General features: G+C 36.2%; 1 protein-coding gene across 1 annotated transcript in view; it reads right to left on the minus strand.

Annotated features, from left to right (window-relative positions):
* Positions 1-17372: 17372 nt before the first annotated feature.
* Positions 17373-20450, minus strand: part of LOC127651750 (TBC1 domain family member 1-like) — a 91311-nt gene continuing 88233 nt past the window's right edge. Inside the window, 2 exon segments of the mRNA XM_052137745.1 lie at positions 17373-18586; positions 19903-20079. Coding sequence (XP_051993705.1) covers positions 18374-18586; positions 19903-20079 — 390 coding nt within the window. The 3' untranslated portion in view covers positions 17373-18373.

Below are 20450 nucleotides of genomic sequence, written 5' to 3' on the forward strand. Positions count from 1 at the left end.
AAATATTTTCAGGTAATACAAGATGTACAAATATCTGCAACGGAAAAGATGACAACCCAGAAACTCTGCGGTTTTATCTGATTACCTGATTACCTTCATTACAAGAAAAATGGGACAAAGAAAACACCCCAGGAGTTAAAATGTAATCATTAACAGATAAAAGATCATGAAGAACAGCGGAAATTGTAATTATAAAAACCTATTTTACAGACTTACACATAATGGGATCCCAAAATAGAATAGTAAAATAGGTTTACAATGTTGTAGGTGTGATAACTTGGAAAAAACATGATGTCATCGTGTTATCTTAATGGACTCATTTCTTCCAGCCAATCAGATTTCATATAATTATGTCATGGAGAGAACATCTGCACTTACCTTATCATACTGGCAACTCTCTGAACAATAAAATTGGGTATGTGAAGAATCAACAACAATACTTTAGAAATGCCTTCAACATTTATTCTTTCAGTAGAAAGACTATTAAAACATAATTTAGTAGTCATCCTGTTTGTCATATTTAACTGGGGTTTTAAGTGGGAGGCTCTGATTAAATGTTAAAGGGATAGTTCACCCAAAAAGGAAAATTCTCTCATCATTTACTCACCCTTATGCCATCCGAGATGTGTATGAGGGTGAGTAAATGTGTAACGTAGATGGCAGGAATGACGATGATGATGATGGAGACGATGGTGAAGAACACAAGTGTAGTGTTTATTTACATGAAGAGTGAAATCCAAAAACATGAATACAAACCGCTTGACTTCACTTGACCAACATTACACCGAACAACGATACATTAACACCACAAACATGAGGGTTTAAATACAAGTAAATGGTAACCACATGACATAAACAACCAATGACGAGACTGAACTAATAACAAGATAACCAGATACTAAAACATGAGCCAATGACAAGACTGATAATGAGTTAACAAGACAATAAACCAATGAAAACAAGACACATGAATATGGAGGGAAACAAGACATCACATGACCAGGAAACCACATGACATGAACAGGAACAGGAACTAAACTTTCAAAATAAAAGACATGAGCACAAAACTGATTAGAGAATTTTCATTTTAATGTGAACTATCCCTTTAAATTCATAAATACATTATTGAACCTGTTTTATGGTATATAAAATTAGAAAGTAAATGTTTTGTTTTCTTTTGAGTTTCATCTAGTGTGATGAGGCTAAATGTAATGGTCTGTTAGCTTGGATATGTTCCTAGAAACACACCTAAACACATGCAGATATGTATCAAAATGCACGTGTGAGCACATATGTGAAAGCAAACACCCTCCAGACTTTAACTGTAAAACATACAAGCAATGTCATTTCTGTTGAAACTAGAAAAGCCCCAAGGCAGAGAAGAGATTAGAAAAATTCAAAGGAGAAAATAATATTATGTGAAGGACAGTGAAAAAAGAAGAGATGAAATATGACCATGTTTTTTAACAGCTTAGGACACTGCAAAGTCTCTTTAGAATAATTACGTGATGACTTCATTTGAAATTTCTTAGAGCTTTTCTATAAGAAAAATATATCAACATTTCTTTTGTATAACATACCATCCTTAATAAACTCAGAATGTTTTCATTCATTAAATGTTAATATAATAAGTGTCACTATTGTAAATGTCTTTGGTGTGATAATGCTTTTTGGGGGGGTTAATTCACAAGAATTGAATTACATTTTTCTCAGAACAGAGATCTTAGGATGGTATGTGGCATCTGCTATAATGCCTTGATGAATTGCATATACTTAATTGTGGCTATTATAGAATTGGTTGGAACAGCCTTGCCCTCCGGAGAAAACGATATTTCAAGGGTTTATTTACAAACCCTGCCATGATAATTCATAATACCTTTGCATTTTTGAAACCACATTTGACTTTGCCAGGTGTGAGAATTTATGAGAAGCAATGAACAGTCATACAAAAGGAATCAGTCATAAATTGCTTCCAAATGACCCCCATTTCATTCAGAGATTTGGGTCATGGAAAAGGTATTTTTAAAAAGGAGTTGGGAATGACCCTTGTTTTATTTTTGTTTTGTTTTTGCTGTTTTGTTTTGTTTTTATCTTTGCTGTTTTGTTTTGCTTTGCTCTGCTTTTTTGTTTTGTTTTGTTTTTCTTTTTTGTTTTGTTTTGTTTTGCTTTGCTTTATTGTTTTGCTTTGTTTTTTGTTTTGTTTTGCTTTGCTTTATTGTTTTGCTTTGTTTTTTGTTTTGTTTTGCTTTGCTTTATTGTTTTGCTTTGTTTTTTGTTTTGTTTTGTTTTGCTTTATTGTTTTGTTTTGTTTTTCTTTGCTTTTTTGTTTTGCTTTGTTTTTTTGTTTTGTTTTGTTTTTCTTTGCTTTTTTGTTTTGCTGTTTTGTTTTGCTTTTTTGTTTTGTTTTGCTTTGCTTTGCTTTGCTTTGCTTTCCTTTGTTTTGCTTTGCTTTTTTGTTTTGGCTTTATCAAAACATAGATGTTTTGCAGGTTGTCTTATTGGTTTAACATGTTTTACACATATTCTGTATGTTCTGCCAGGGGCGAAAATGTCATCAAAATGTTGGGGGGGGACAATAAACATAACAATTATCAAGAGCAATTTTTGAAGGGGACACCAAGGGGTTTTTTATTGTTGCCCCGTTTTCATTTGTATTATTTTATTTCTTAAACAATTATTTTAAGAATATATCATTATATTATTTAAAATACACATATTTTTATGATATTTTAGGGGGGGGACAACCCTCAGATATGACCCCCCCGCAATTTCCGCCTATGTGTTCTGCTTGACTTCTACACTTTCTGTTACCTGGTTAGACAATGGGGATAGACAAACTTTCAGTGGGTCGCTCTTGGCAAAATACAGGTTAAAATGTTCTCTCTGTCACGTGCAGATATACAATGTATGCACATGATGTGTTAAACAGCCAGTAATGATGAGAAGAACGCTGGCAATGACAGATGATATATATTAGTTTCAAACCTTTCACAAAAACAGCTCTTATATCACATATAATTTGCATGTAGCCAAGACCTGACCAAAACCCATCCCTCAAGCAGCACTTACCATTTAATGGGTTATAGAAGACACCTACGACAGAGCCTGGACCACACCCAGTACCCTCTCTGAAAAATAAGAACCTTCTAGGAAGAGATGTGGGGGGCCTCTGTCTCAGGTCAACTTGTGTAAATGTGAGCTGCTTGTTATCATATTTTAGGATTGACTGACAAACACGTGTAAAATGAACTAGACCACTTTACTGAGATTTAAAAAAAAAAAAACTGAAAGAGGAAACCACAATTATTGAAGAAAGAAGATTTTTCATTTTGGGCTATAATGGATCTTGGTTATTTTTTAGGGTGGGGTGTAGTAGGATACTTTCTGAGAAGATAATAAAGCAAATTCCAATGCTGGGAAGCTAGCATAACATTTATGGGATTACATTGTTGTGCAATGCAAAAACATATTTGCATACAAATACAAAATGTATGCATTGCCCAGTTCATTTTACACGTGTTTGTCAGTCAATGTGCGTGACACATACAAGACACGTGTGTCATGAGTCTCATAACATGCATGTTAGTTTATGTTATGAACAGTCCTCAGGCTGTATCGGTTGACACATAGCTAGCTGTTACAAGGGGATTGAATCCATAAAGGTATTTTTAGCTATTACAAGTCTGTGAATATTTACAGTTTTCTTTCTTTTTTCCATCCTACCTCACTTCATTCAGTGCCCCCAAAGATCACCCTATACATCTAGGAAATCACAGCAAATCAAATGTCAAAAGAGAGTACACTTAACAGCCATTTCATTAATCTTGTTTGCATTTGCACATATGCCTCTTTTGTTTTGCATCATATGGGTTTTATGTTTTTATATTATTCATTCGCCAACAGAAATATTGGACTCACTCCATGATTTATGAAATATTCTGTGAGTAAATGTTTCTCAGGTCAGTCGGAGCGCTCATGGTTCGCACAGTGCATACGGCTGTACAGCAGCAGGCACCACTGATTGAACATACACTTAAAGTTCCTGCATTTAATTTCATTTTTATTTACACATTTAACCTGCAGGTGAATGGCATGGCCTCTAAACCTAAACCTAACTCTTACCCCTTACCCCAACCCTAACCCTACATCTACTCCGAAGCCTACCCACACCTCAGTAGCAGCCAATGTGAATCTTGTGAGAATTTTGCAGAAGATGTAGTTATACAGTAAATCCATTGTATTGTATGTATTTTAATGTTAGTACAAAGTAGTTAAAGACACCTAACGCAAAGTGTGATCTTAAAAAAAAAATCTGAAGTTTTTGGCTCAATATCCCCATTTCCTGAGAAAAGGCTCATGCAGTATTTTAAAACTACTGGTTTGAACATGCTCCAGGCCCCTAAGAGGCTAAATTAATTGTGTGAGATTAACATTCCAGAGGTGTGATTGGCATCCAAGTGCAGATATTAAACAAACATTATTTTGAACTGTGTCTTTATTGTATGCATTCACTTAAGTGGAATTCATCACAGTATCCAGGCTAATGCACAAACTAATGAAGATCTGTTATACTGATGGTGCACTGGTACACATTGAGAAAGACAAGAGAACCTTATAACCCACACTGTGGTTGCTACAGCCAATGACAATAACAGAACAAAAACAATGAGGTGTAAGGGAAGTAGATTGCTTCAAACCCAGAGCTACAACCACTGTGCCCTGGAGCAAGACACTTCCTGTTGCAGGGCACTCTGTAGTAAAAAAGTACTATAAGTCGCCTAGAATAAGATAACTTAGGAAGAGTTCAGAAATCAATATTTGGAGGAATAACCCTGATTTTCAGTCACAGCTTTCAAGCGTCTTGGCGTGTTCTCTAACAGTCTTTCACATTGCTGTTGGGCGACTTTATGCCACTCCTGGCACAAATATGCAAGCAGCTGGGCTTTGTTTGAAGGCTTGTGACCATCCATCTTCCTCTTGATCACCGATCCTCCACCTGGTCGTCTAATGGTTAGACGGAGACCTGGAGAGCCCTTCAAGCCACAGTGTCTCACACCCATTGTGAAATTTGATGGAGGATCAGTGATGATCTGGGGGTGCTTCAGCAAGGCTGGAATTGGGCAGATTCGTCTTTGTAAAGGATGCATGAATCAAGCTAAAAGGTTATTCTGGAAGAAAACATTTTTCCGTCTGCTCTGACAATGTTTCCCCAACTTTGGGGATTGCTTTTTCTAGCAGGACACTGCTCCATGCCACACAGACAGGTCAATCAAAGTGTGGATGGAGGACCACCGGTCAAGACCCTGTCATGGCCAGCCCAATCTCCAGACCTGAACCCCATTGAAAACATCTGGAATGTGATCAAGAGGAAGATGGATGGTTACTGGTCACAAGCCATTAAACAAAGCCAAGCTGCTTGAATTTTTGCGTCAGAGTGGCATAAAGTCACCCAAAAGCAATGTGAAAGACTGGAAGAGAGCATGCCAAGACGCATGAAAGCTGTGAAAATCAGGGTTATTCCACCAAATATCGAGAACATGAAACTGGTGTTGAGCGGGTAGAATTCAATGAAGCTGTCAGCGGAGGACATGTGAGGTGTCTATTTCTCAAACTAGAGACTCTGATGTACTTATCCTCTTGTTTAGTTGCACATCTGGCCTTCCACATCTCTTTCTGTCCTTGTTAGAGCCAGTTGTTCTTTGTCTTTGAAGACTGTAGTGTACACCTTAGTATGAACTCCTCAGTTTTTTGGCAAGTTCAAGCATTGTATAGCCTTCATTCCTCAAAACAATTATTGACTGACAAGTTTCAAGAGAAAGCTGTTTATTTTTTGCCATTTTTGACCTGATATAGACATGCCAGAATATTGCATAATGTGGCAACTCAAAAACAAACACAAAGACAATTTTAAGCTTCATTTAACTAACCAAATAGGTTTAAACTGTGTTTGATATAATGGCAAAAAAATGTTGGTATGTAAATATTACATTACAACTATCGCTGAATGACTAATATGTAGTAAAAATAAACGAATCACAAAATAATTTTATTTATTTTGCAAAATCAGTCTGTTAAAAGAGCTTTTGATTTTTGTTTTTGTTTGAAATCTAAGCGTAAAGTAGAAACGATTATCATAATCAGCATCAGCAATTGCAATAATAATAAAACAAATACATAATTACAAAACAGACATCTAAAAGTTTCATTTTGTGTCCAGAGACACTGTGAACAGTGTAATTCAATGTTAATTCATTTAGACTCAGATCTTCATGCATGGTTTGTTCATAAATAAGTTTCACAGTATATGACAACTGAGAGAGAACATGCCTTCAAGGTCTTCACAAGTTCCACCCTCTACAGCACCAACCACACCCATTTGCCTAATTTGCATATTACAGAAAAATGTATGCTGTCTTGCCGAAACCTCAAATATACCAGTTATTGTACATAAGCACTTGGCACCTGTACAAGAAGCATGTTAAAACACGTGTGCGTATGTGTCATATATCTCATGTGTGCTTCACTGTGTACACTGCATTAACACAAAGTCTTATTCAGTTCTTCAGTTAGCGATTACAGATAACAAGAGGGTTTAATCTTAATTGATGGATGATCTCATTATTTTAAATTCTGAAAGGGTTGATTCCTTATATTACGTGTCCCAGCCAAACATGGTAAAAGATGTTCTGGTTCCAGGGATTTCTTGGTTGTGACAAGAAATACTATGTAAAAAAAATGTCCTGTAAAAAAAACAGTAATCTACTGGCAATATTATACTGTAAAAATAAGGTGTGTTACTGTGCTTGAAATTAACAGCAAGATACTGTTTTTGACAGTTACAGTATACAACTGTAATTTCACAGCATATTACTGTTGAATTACCATACTGTAAAACGAATCCTGGAAAAAAACTGAAATCTACTGGCAGTTGTGGTTGCCACCATTTTTTTTAGACACCACTTTTCCCCATGCAGCCTTGGTCCCATTTTCTGGATTGCTTCCAATAAAGTGTCTGAAAAACAAGACAGGAAGATTTTCAGTGAACAATGATTTAAAATGTTATGATTTTGATTATCTAAAATTTCCTCACCAATATTGCGTTATTTCTGAAGACTTGGAATACACCACACAGGTCATACAGAGTGCATTTATGGTGCTGTTTTGTTCTTTATGGAGCCTGTCAGTGAATACCCCCATGTGAAAATGATCAAAATTGAGTAAGTTAGATAATTATTAAATGGGGAAATATTCCTTTAAGTCAACATAATAATATTAATATATTAATGAAAATTAAACAAATAATAATATAAGTGCAAGCTTGTTACCTTTGAAGGAATTCCAGTGTGGATGCTGTAAATTAAAGATGTAATGAAGAAAACTATGCAGCAAGTCCAATGACAAAAGTTGACTGCACGCCCATGCAGATTATTCGGACTTCCAGGCTGATCATCCATCGTTCCATCCAATGCCCTGGAATATCACCTGGACCTTAAAAGAATGGATAGATAGATTAACATGTAATATATGTTCCCATGACAGCTGGGTGTACAAAAGACAGTGATAAAATTATGCCAGCCCTAACGATGTCATACAATGAACTCACACCATCTCTGCAAAGAAAATGACTGAACACACCCCCAGTGAAAACACATCATGTGATCTGACTCTCAAAGGTATACTTCACACAAAAATGAAAATTGTCTTCATTTGCTCACCCTTGTGTTGCTCCATATCTGCATTACTTTATTTCTTCAGTGGGCCACAAAAGGAAATGTAGGGAGAATATTAGGGATTGACAGCATCAGGTACCATTCACATTCAATGCATCTTTTTTCAAAATAATATTGAAAGATAACTGACACAGCCAGTCCCTAGAAAGAAGGTTATATGGGAATGATGAAAATTTAACACAGACAATTCAAAGACAGTAGATTCTAGAATGAGTCACATAAAGGTGAATCTTTTCCTGATAATAGAAACATATGTGTCAGAGTGTATGTTGACATTTCTAATATGTCATACTTACCAAGCAGGATCATACGAGGAGTCACAGGCAGGTTACCCGTCTTCAAGTTCAGCAGCAGTGGCAGACATCTATTCGTAAAGATAACAATTTATGAATTTTATTCTGATATTGTACAGAGGCAATAGACCTGTTATATTCCAAAGGGAAATTTGATCCAAAAATGATCAATTGTGTCATCATTTACTCAACTTTTGGTTGATTTAAACACGTATACCACAAAAGATGATATTTTGATGGAGATGTAATGTCTGATTGTCCATACAATGCACAAGAAGAGAATGATGACCACATTTTCAGAAAAACCAAAATGGACATAAATGGAGGATAAAAGTAATTCATATGAGGCAAGTGGTTTCACCGGTCTTCTGAAGCGATTCAACTGGTTTTGGTTGAGAACAGACCAAACTGCAACACTTTCGATTGTACATCAGGCACATGCAGAGCGCTAGGTATTGTGATCAAGCTTGAATTCAGACTCGATTTCTAGCTGTACAGTGAAAAGAAGTTCGATTTGGTCTGCTGTGGTCCCCCAAAACCATTTGGATTGCTTTAGAAGACATTCATTAAATTACTGGAGTCTTATACATTACCTTAATGGTGCCTTTATGTCCTTTTTGGAGCTTGAATGTTTGGTCCTCATTCACTTGCATTGTATGGACAAACAGACATAATTTGTCCATTAAAATATCATTTTTTGTGTTCCGCAGAAGTCATATGATTCTGAGTGTATTCTCATATGTTTCACATAGGTCACAGTGGAATCACATGTTTCCCCGCACAATGTAAAGAACAGATATTTACTCTAACTATGCCATTCGAATCTCGATAAGCAAGTCTTCAGAAAATGACTGACACAGATGTAACCAGAAAAAGACATAACTGATTTTATTAATTCCCCACTCATATTTTAATCAGATAAAGTTTAGGAAAATGTGCAGGTTGGATAAAACTTCAGGTTACTTACCGATGTGCAGGGGCGGAGCCAGGAGTTTTTCAAAGTGGTGGCCAGGCAGGAGTAAGCGATCAGTCTGTGGTGGCACCGGAATGTTCTGGCAGCATTTTTATATTGTCGGACTGTGGGGACGGGGGTGAATACAATGACACCCGGGACAGAGAGGTTTGGCGACCTTGGTGTGTGCACATGTTAAGTTTATACATTTGTACAGAGATGATTTCACCTCTAATGAACTAAATTGTTCCAAAATGACCAAAAAAATGACTAAAAAAGCAATTGCGAGTGGGGCCACCCCCTAGCTCATATTGATTGTCATATTGATGCGCTATTGTTTATAATAATAGAATGTATATATTTTCTGTATAACCAAGTTGTGTTACACTAATGAATGGGTCTTTTTGCATTATCTTGAACAATGTCTAGCATTCATTTCATGAGTTATTGTAGTTTACCTAGCTGAATAATCACATATTAACATTATTTATGTCAGTTACTGTGAATCAGCATACCTGACTATTAGTATAAAGAGAAGATCGTTGAAAATATTTGAAAGTTACGAAGCAAGGTAGCTTGCAGTTCGTCAGCGTTAGCAGGCAAGATCAAGTTAGCTAAAAAGACTCTAAAAAGAGATCAATCCTTATGGCACTATATTTCACATGGTTTGCAGTTATGTAAGATTACCTGTCCAATAAGAAGAACGCCAATCCAGGGTCAGTTTTTATCCCCAAAAACGAACGAAGGTCCTCCAGGAATCAAATGCCCTGCCGATGTTCACTCTAGGTTTCGCTCGACCACGATCATGTTTCCGTTTAGCAAGACGGGATAAATTGTATAAATGTTTTTCTTTTTGCTTACTCTGACTTTGTGTAAGAGTCGGTGTTGTGCTGGGAGCAGGACGTTTGCTGGATTCCATCTCTAAGTTAACGTTACCTAGCATTGCAGTTTGTTGTTGCTGTTGAATATCGTAAGAGAAGCGATTACTGAGGCAAGGCTCTCAAGAGCGTGCATAAACATCACATCCTTTGGATTTTCCCAGCAAAACTGACCCGCTCCCTTCACATAAAAATCACAGTCTACAGGGCTTTAATAGGCAACCTTGGAAGTCTGTTAAGGGCTCATTTTTTAAGTTGCGTTACAAGCCGTTCAGACTTTGGCAAAAAAAAAAAAAAGGTGAATATTACATGAAAATGTTACATATTGCACCTTTAATATATATATATATATATATATATATATATATATATATATATATATATATATATATATATATATATTTAAGTAATTTCATTCCAACTGATGTGTAAATGAATTGTTCAGAAAGAGTTTTGAAACTTTTTGACCAATTAACTGAAAAGAAAGGACTTTAAAGAGGGATATACTCACAAATCAAACATCACAATTGCTTGCGAATAAGTACACAAGCTCTAACTTAAAGCAATATTTAGGTGATGCAATATTATAGAGCAGAACATAACTAGAAAAATGTATATTCGCTTTAGAAATTTCCATGTCATTTGACTTTTAAAATGTTGTTCATTGCCATGACTTTCCCAGGCTTGTAAATACAATTTTGAAATTCCCTGAAAATTCAAGATTTTCCATGACCGTGGAAACACATCCCAGCAAGGGCGTAGCCAGGAAATTACTTTTGGGTGGGCCTTAATAAAAATGGATGGGTCAAGTTTTCACCCCAATTTCTTTAACCACATTTTCCTTAACAACAGAGTAGCGACACATTCAAACAGTTTTTTCACACTTTCAGAAATCAGAATTTATGAATATTCATGTGTATTTGAACACTAAAATTGTGGGTACTAATTTTGACTAATTTAAATCTTGGGTCTAATTTGGGTGGGTGCAGGCCCACCCTTGGCTTCGCAACTGCTGCCTAATAGTATGGTTTAAGGTTAGAATTCACAATAAATAACCTAACTTCAGTGTTGGGGAGTAGCTAACTACAAGTAACTTAACAAAAATATTCAGTAGCTTGACATTAGCTTAGCTGCTTTTAAAACAGTGTAGCTTTCAAGTAGAGAACTACTTTTTCCAGCAAGTAGTGGTGTACCGTGACCAAACGTTACATCATGTTTTGGTCATATTATAACTAATAGCCTTCTTTATTGCGCAGAAGCCAACCTTCTACCTGCCAAACGTCTAACAAATTTGAAGCATATTCTGACTGCTGCTCACAATCAGGCAGCGTCTTTCTTCTTCTTCATTTTCACTAGGGGTGTACTCACTTTTGTTGCCAGCGGTTTAGACATTAATGGCTGTGTGTTGAGTTATTTTGAGGGGACAGCAAATTTACACTGTTATACAAGCTGTACACTCACTACTTTTAATTGTAGCAAAGTGTCATTTATTCAGTGTTGTCACATGAAAATATATAATCAAATATTTACAAAAATGTGAGGGGTGTACTCACTTTTGTGAGATACTGTATCTACTGACAGCTTATTACATCTCACAATAAGAAGAGATTGTGATGATGTAAAACAAGCAACCACATTTTGTTTACTTTTACAAGATGTACAGGGTCGGTTAAATCTATTCTATGAATCAAACAATGGTTTTGACACTTTGTTGTTAATAGACAACATAAAAGCATATTAAACTATACTTCCTTTGTAAATGTTATTATTGTTGTACATTATTATTTTCTGTTCTGAATATGTTTATTTCACTTCTCATTATCTGTGCATTATTGGGAGCAGCGAGATAAATTATTCTAATCATTTCTCAATTTCTTAAAAATAATAGTTGATTAAATGCTAAGTAAAATGAACAACATCTATTGGTGAAAAATATGAAGTATTATGGCATGTATTATTATACAACCGTCTATTAGAGGGTTGGACCTGAGAAAAGTGTCCGGCCTATTTCAAAATTGCCTTAAAATGTCTAGTAGATTTTTGTAGAGCAATCTCTGTAAAGCTGAAACTTGCATGTCAATTGCAAAAAAGTCAAAAAATACAATGAATGAGAACACCGGTCATAGGAGAAACAAGCCCCAAGTCTTTGTTCACATATTATCCATACTCAAAATTATGTGACAAGCACAAAACACCAGCCCAAGGAGAGATTGTCATAAAACTATGATCTTTAAGAAAGTAGGCTACACCTAGGCACAGGAGGAGTACTGAAAAGTGTGAAACGTAGTATACATTGTTTTTATTTTTTGTATTTATTTTCAGTTGTTATATTTTATGGCCACTATTAACTGTATTAATTATTAACTACTGTATGTACCAGTGTCGAGGAAGCTAAATTGAAACTAGCTTCTCAAGTTACTCTTTTGAAAACATAGTTAGCTAGACTACCAGCTACTGACAGAAAGTGGCTAACTACATCGAAGCTATTTAAGGATGATATCAGATGATAATTCTACAGTCAAAGGTTATAAATAGAGTTTTATAGTTTAGTCCATAGAAATGTTGCAATATGAACTATAAATATACAGGTTGTTATATTTATATTATCATCTTAACCCTTGTGTGTTCACTTTTTGGACCCTTCGGTACTGTTCGGGTCAAATTGACCCGGGACATTATTGGGGTTTTAAAAGCAATACAGAAATAAAAATGTACATAAAAAACTCCTTAACACATATTGTCTTTATCTCAATTCCAAACAATATAGATAAGATACATGATTAATGTTTGCAATTAATCTCTGCTCGATCACATTTAACAATGGCTGTGTCATTCGTTTTTGTAATAAAGTTATCATTTATGTAAAAAAATATAATATATTTTATAATAAAGACTTGGATATCTTCAGAACAGAATGTCTTAGAGACTTGCGGATTTGCGCCTTTGAGTCAGGTAATCAGAAAGCAGCCAATAAGAATCGCCCTGTTTAATGGTTGAGCACTCCCTAGCAACCAGCCCCATTGACATCCATTCAAAAAGGCTGAGAGGGTTATCTTCGGATCAGAATGTTCTAGAGACATGAGAGTTGTCTTGTTTACCTTGGGTGAGCAATCAGTCTTCAAATATCATCATGCCCTGCACCTTAGCCATGCCCTGGCAACCATTTAGAGCACCCTAGCAACCAAACCCCATTGACTTCCATTCCAAATCGCTTAAATGGTAAATGGTCTGCACTTATATAGCGCCTTTTTAACCTTAACGGTATTCAAAGCGCTTTACACTGTGACACATTCACCCATTCATACACACTGGCGGTAGAGCTGCCATTGGGAGCAACTTGGGGTTCAGTCTTGGACACTTCGACATGTGGAGTCATGTGGGCCGGGATTCGAACCACCAATCTTGCGATTAGTGGCCAACCCGCTCTACCAACTGAGCCACGGCTGCCCCAAAGCATATTGGGTGAAATATTCCTTTCAAAAAAAGAAAAGACACTATTTTATATAAGAGCAAAAACATAGCGATAAACAGCAGTAATTAACTAAATATTTAGCTTGAATCAGAAAAGTTGGGCTCAAGTGAATTGGTGAATCATTTACAGCAGGGGTGGGGAACGTCAGACCTCAGGGCCGCAAGACCATTTTACCCAGCCTGTGAGGCTATTTGAAAAATAATTTGAAAAGCAAAAAAATGGCCTTGATTCAATAACTTTTAAAATTCTATTAAAATAATGTTTTAAAAATATTTGTAATAATTACAAAAACCATTGTAAAATAAACAGACCTTTTAGTGTTTTGTCTCGGTGTGTCAGCACGTAACGGAATGCGTATGTTGATTTCAACCCACAATCATAAATTGCAAGAAACTGTATGACCCGCGAACAGTTGAGTAAATACTCGAATGGCCCTTAATGGAAAAAAGGTTTACAGTATTTGAAATAGTTTGACTGCCCAAACAAAGCGATTCATTAAAATGAAATGTAAAAAATACAAATAAAAATGTACTTAAAATGTTTCTCTAGGGTTAGTCTATGGACTCATGCTTTTGGTCAAGCCAACTCGTCCAACATGGGACCAGGTTGGCAACAGGAAAAATTATGAAAAGCATATTAAATCTTAAAACACACACAGACACTTGTTGATATTGGGTGATGTTCTAAGTAGGTTACAGTGTGGCACGAGTGGGATTGGCGTGGCAAAACCACAAGCTGGCAAATATTTTAAAATAATAAATGCTGCCAAGCGAGAAAAACAAGGTGTGATAAGTGTCATTGGAAAAAAAAAGAGGTGATGATAAAGCAGAACAACTGAACAATGGTTTTGCCAACAACTGCTCTGAAATGATGAGCAGATAAAAAAGCATTTCTGCTTTTACAATCCAGAAAGATTTAAGTGAAATCAAAGAGGGCGAGTAAGAGCCAGTGGGAGAATGTGAGTTTGTGTGTGCTTTGTTCTGAATGTATTGTCCATGGTAAACCTGAGCTTAATTGGCACTTACCAGGAAAACTTTGCGATTTGGCAAGCAAACTCACTCACGCGGTTCCTCATGGAAGCTATTTTATGACATGACATCTGATGAACAAGCTCTAAAGGAGTTAATTTGATCAACTCTGTGTTCTATGTAGACACGATTGTTAACAACAACAAAAAAGGAAAATACATTTATAATGCTACACAGGAACTACACACAATAGAGGTGCTTGAACATAAATCAATTCCTTAGCTAAAAATCAACAGAAAGCACGCTTTGGGCAAGCATTTAAAAGATCCACCTATTATTAAGTAATGTTATTGTTAAAGTTAAAGGATTTTATTGTTTTGGGCTATTACTCTGAACTGCTTGCAAGGCTTAAAATATAACACACAGTGTGTGCTCAGGGTTTTAGAAATGTTTGATATGCACTGTTGAATGGTGTGCAGCCGTTGAACAAATGACTCATTAATCAACGTGTTGTTGGACACAGTAGTGTGTCTCAGTGTTACAACATCACATAAGAATGGAATCATATCTCTATGAACAGCTGTTTCCTCTTAAAATTCTTCAGAATAAAACATCCCAATATTTTATGTTGTGTACAGATTTTTAAAGAATGAATAAAAAGTTGACCAAATCCATTGTTCATTTGATTTATCAAAATAATAATGTATTTAATAAATTATTATTTCTTATTAATTAAACTTTCCCATATCTAATACAGGTATACCAACCACTTCAGGAGCAAGTCAGACATATGGATACATTGTGTATATAAGTAAGACAATATTTGCAATTTTCAAACAAATTGGATGACGATGAACGGATGCCGATTAAGTGACCAAAATTGAACAACCATGTCAACATTATAAACATTTAATGTTATAATAATACTTTATATCTTTTTACAATTAATTTAGTGCATTTTGAGAAATAGTTCACCCAAAGATGAAAATTCTCTCATCATTTACTCATCATCATCTCAGTTTCTTTCATCTGCAGAACACAAATAAAGATTTTTAGAAGAATATCTCAGCTCTGCAGGTCCATACAATGCAAGTGAATGGGTGCCAACATTTTGAAGCTGCAAAATACACATAAAGGGAGCATAAAAATGATAATTAAATAAATGATAAAAGTATACAAAAAATAAAAGAAAATAATAATAATTTACACAAAGAACAATTCTTAATTTTCATCTGAATAAAGTTCAGAAAACTGAACAAAAAAAAAACAAGACACTAAACAAAACAGAAAAGTAAAAACAAAAAAATTGAATGAAACAACACGAAAAATATGAAGAAGAAAAAAACAGAAAGAAAATCAAAACATGAAACAATACACAGAATTAATCAAAATATGAAACTAAAACTAAATCAACAAAACAAAACAAAAAAATTGCAGTATTTTTCAGACTTTTGGACACCTGAACTGAATTGTCTGGAGGCTGAGCAAAAAACAAAACATATAAAAAAAAAAAAACAGAGAACATAATAAAACAAAACAAAACACATGACTTGACTTTATGACTCCAGTGGTTAAATCTGTGTTCAGACATGATATGATATGTGTGGGTGAGAAACTGATCAATATTTAAGTAATTTGTTTTAATAATAAATTCTTCTCCATGCCCTGTAGGGGGCGATATGCATGAAAAATATGAATCACCAAAAATACAATAATGTGAAAGTGATAGATATTGATCTGTTTCTCACCCACACCTATCATATCACTTCTTAAGAAATTGATTTAACCACCAGTCATCTGGAGTACCTTTATATTATATATGCATTTTGTAGCTTCAAAGTTCTAGTCGTCATTCACTTGCATTGTGAGGACCTACAGAGCTGAAATATTCTTCTAAAAATCTTCATTTGTGTCATGCAGAATAAAGAAAGTCATACATATTTGGGATGGCATAAGTAACTGATGAGAGAATTTACATTTTTGGGTGAACTATCCCTTTAATTTGAGCAGTTTTGTACAAGTCTCGTTTAATGTCATTAAAGTTCAATATGTTCAATCAACAGCGTAAGCCACATGGAGATTTAAAGAAAGGGCAGTGAGACAAAGTACATGGAAGATTGTGACCTTGACTTTTGCAATAATGTTCTGAACAAGTACTTCTACAAGTTGTTTATTGAAACAGAATTAAAGAGTGATTCAACAGAACTCGAATATTATGAAACATTTTTCTTTGTAACTATAAAACATATGCACACACACACACACACGTCGAACTTGTGTCCAACAGTTTAAAATTACATTTTAACTGCAGTAGTCGCAGGTGAAGTTCATGTCAGAGGGTAGGTTCTTTTTCCTCCAGGAGCGCTTTTCTTCTGCCGCCTGCCTCATCTTCCCTTCTCCCCTTTGGAGCCCTTTAGTCAATTCATGGTGCCATTGACTGCGGTCACTGGCGTACTCCTCCCACTTCTCAGTGTCCATACCCAGCTCCCTCATGTCGCGCTTGCACACACCTTTGAAGCGATGATGGGGGCATACCTTCGCTCATTTACTGGTGGCCAGCTCCATACAGGAGATCTTTTGGAATCCATCCATCCTACATGCGATAAACGTTGGCCAGCCAGCATAGACGGCATTGGCGCAGGAGTGTGAGGAGGCTTGGAATCTGGGCATGGTTGAGGACTTCATTGTTGGTAATGTGCCTTGGGTTGCGCAGGTGGAAGGTGTTGAGCCTATTTTCTTGCCTTGCGTAGAAGGTCCAAGACTCGCTCCCATACAGCAAGGTGCTCAGAACACAGGCTCCGTACACTGCCACCTTTGTTCGGACGGTCAGCTTCCTGTTTTCCCAGGCTCGCTTTGTCAGCCTAGCAAGAGTTGTTGTAGTGCACCCAATGCGCCCGTTGATCTTGGTGTTCATGCTGAGGTTGTCTGTTATAGATTTGGAACAACATGAGGTTGATTAAATAACAAATACATAACATTTTGGGTGAACAATTACTTTGAGGTCTTTGGTTCAGTTGGTACCGAAACAACAGCATTGCAAGAGTAAGAGTTGCCACAGAGTAAATGCAGATTGACAGATACTCTGTGTGATGAGGTTTGGCATTACAGATCATTATGTGAAATAATGAAAAGGACAGAATAGTGTTTAAATGGTTTTAATATTATGTTGGAAGATGTGTCTGTTGACAGAGCAATTTCTGAGTGATTTTAAACAGTAAATCAGCAGCATTTGAGTCTGAGCCTCCAGTGAATAAACTTTAATAAACAGATGTGTCTGTTAATGAACAAGCACTCAGGATGTTGGAGCTCCTCTTTGGTATCTGCAAGACTAGCAAATGTTTACAGTATTTTGGAGGGTTGTCATTTTTCTTTTTTTAAATCAAGTTATATTGCACTAGGATACAATGGTGGATGTATTGGCCACATTGAAATCCACACATACATACAAAAATACACACAAACAGTCACAAACGAGAACAACGGGTGCAAACATTATACAGCACAGCATGAGTGCAATCATCTGTAGCCTCTCGGCAAGCTGGTCAGTGCTTACTAGGGAACTGTCAATCTGATGTGACAGTAACAATACAAACAGACTTAAATCAACCTCAAATCAACCTTAGAGAGGCTTGATTGTGGTCAGATCTATGCTAACAGCTCCAAAATGACATCTAGGAGTGAAAAAAGGAGTATCAATTAAAAAAGTTGCCCAAGTCACGAAAGCTCCAAGAACCAGAAAAGAAAGGCATCATGGAAATTCTTTTCAGTTTTGTGTTGTTTTGATCATTTAAGCTGTTTGATCAGTTCTGGCCAGATATTTTAAAAGCCTGTTAGCTCTCCAAATGAGCACTGAGGTGAAGGAACTTCAGTGGAGACAAGTCCTGAAAATCCCACACTGTCCTCCTCCTCTAAGATGGCTAGTCTAGAGGATGGCAGGACCAATAGGGTGGGAGGATTAACAGAGACAGAGCCGATGTCTACAATACTCCAAGACGAAGAGCTTAATGACAGACTTCCCAGGCCCTCGTGATGACAGTTGACTGTTTATGAAGACTAGACTCCATATCCCCACTGGCACGGTTACTGGTTGGTACTTGTGTTATTAAGGTTTTCCAGAGCAGGACAGGGGCTGTTACTGTCTAGACTGCTGTAGAGTGCTCTCAGGTTGGATAAAGTCTGTTGTAGCTCTGCCCGTTCCTGCTGCAGAGTCTTTACCTCCAACTGCAGCTCAGCCTCTCGACTCACCAGGCCCACCACACGAGTCTCCAGCCATCGGCTCTTAGCATTGGCAGCCTGACAGAAAACAATATTGAAGTTTAGGTTTGTTTAAGTTTCCATTTAAGTTTGCAATTTGATTATGGAAAAGTAAACAAAATGTAATTCCCATCTTTCTCTGGAATAAAATTCAGACACCTGAACTGAATTGTCTAGATGCTGAAACAATAAAATAAAAATATGACAACACTAGGGCTGTCAGGATTATGAACTTTGACTGAAGATTATTTGTAAAACAAATAATTGCGATTATGATGATTAATTGTCTGTTTTAGGGCTTCATACACATTAAGAAGCTATTTTTATTTAACTTGAAATATATGGGACTTGTGATTTCTTGTTAACGCTTTAAAAACGTATGACATGAAAAATAATGTTTTAAATATCAAAACTCTCTTTTTGGTTAACTTTAATTTTTGTCAATTTTACATTTACACTGATGTTTTTTTGAACAATCTAATATTTATTATATTGTGCAATAGTAAAATATTTCTGTCCAAATTTCTTCACTTTCGCACGTTATTTTAATGCTGTGTTTAAACCTACGATTCATTTCATCACTCCAAAGAAATTGAGTAAGCGTGCGTCTCCTTCTCTTTGTCACTGCGTGTATGAACCAGGAATATTTGCCATTACACGATCGTTTAAAGTGAAACCGAAGTGCTTTGCATTCACTGTCACAGTTTATACTTATATTTTCTAGTTTGGCGCGAGCCTCTGCTGACAGCGTGTGCATTATATCACTTCACACGCTACTCCGGACAGGAGCTGGTTGACATCTGCGGACGGTGCGGCTCAGTGATGCTTGGACTCTAAGTTTAACTGAATGACACACAAACGTGCATTTGTGCATGGCATTTATACAGTATATTCACTTATTATCCCCCTTTTTGGGCATTCAAATGTGATTTGAATTAGAATGCGCAATAATCGAGGTTATCTCAAATAATCGCGATCAAACGGTTATTTATTAATCACCACAGGCCTACACAAAACAGAACAAAACAAATCAAAACATGAAGCAATACACATAAAGCACAAAACAAAACAACAAACAACAACAATCTATACAAAATAAATAAAATAAAATTGCAGTATGATATTTCAGACTGAACTTTGGACACTACAAAACAATAGAACAGCAAAACAAGCTTCTGGAAACTTTGAAAAAACAAAACGAGTTTTAAATCTTGAATACATTTTCTCCTAAAAGTTTGATACATTGTGAAGCCTTTAGAAAAATATTGTGCATATATGCAAATATAAATTGCATATATGCAAATATAAATTGCATATATGCAAATATAAATTCTGCTTGTGTTAGTATAAGCCACCTGTAGCTCCTCTAGTAGATCCAAGTTTTGCTGCCGGAGACATCCATTGGTCTTCTCCAACTGTGCGACTCGCTGTGATTGGCTGAGGGTAGATGGACCATCTAAGAGCTCGTCCTGAAGAACGTGATATTCCACCTCATAGGCCTGCAGCTGCTTACTGATATCCATCTCAAACACCTACAGGTACACAGACATGTACAAATGTATGAGATGACGAACGGCAAGTCAAAGCATGTTTCTTTGTGCGTGTAGATGCAACACACCAAGAAAACGTCCTACACATACAGTGTGCAGATGTGAGCTCTCCACATCTTTTGTCTTATTTTATGGTCTCATAAATCCTCAAAAACGCCATGCAAATCCTATCAAAGCAACTATACTGCAGGTCTAAGGGAGGCTTGTAAACTTGTAATGACGAGTTTTTATGCAAAGGTGTCTCACGCTTAAACTGATCAACAACATAACTGGTAGGATGAGATGCACTGACTGACACTATTAATTTCATAGTAGAGTTGCATCAGTCGTTCGTAAGGTCTTACTTAAATGGG

This window comes from Xyrauchen texanus, chromosome 11, assembly GCF_025860055.1.
Source record: "Xyrauchen texanus isolate HMW12.3.18 chromosome 11, RBS_HiC_50CHRs, whole genome shotgun sequence".
In the NCBI taxonomy this organism is placed as follows: domain Eukaryota; kingdom Metazoa; phylum Chordata; class Actinopteri; order Cypriniformes; family Catostomidae; genus Xyrauchen; species Xyrauchen texanus.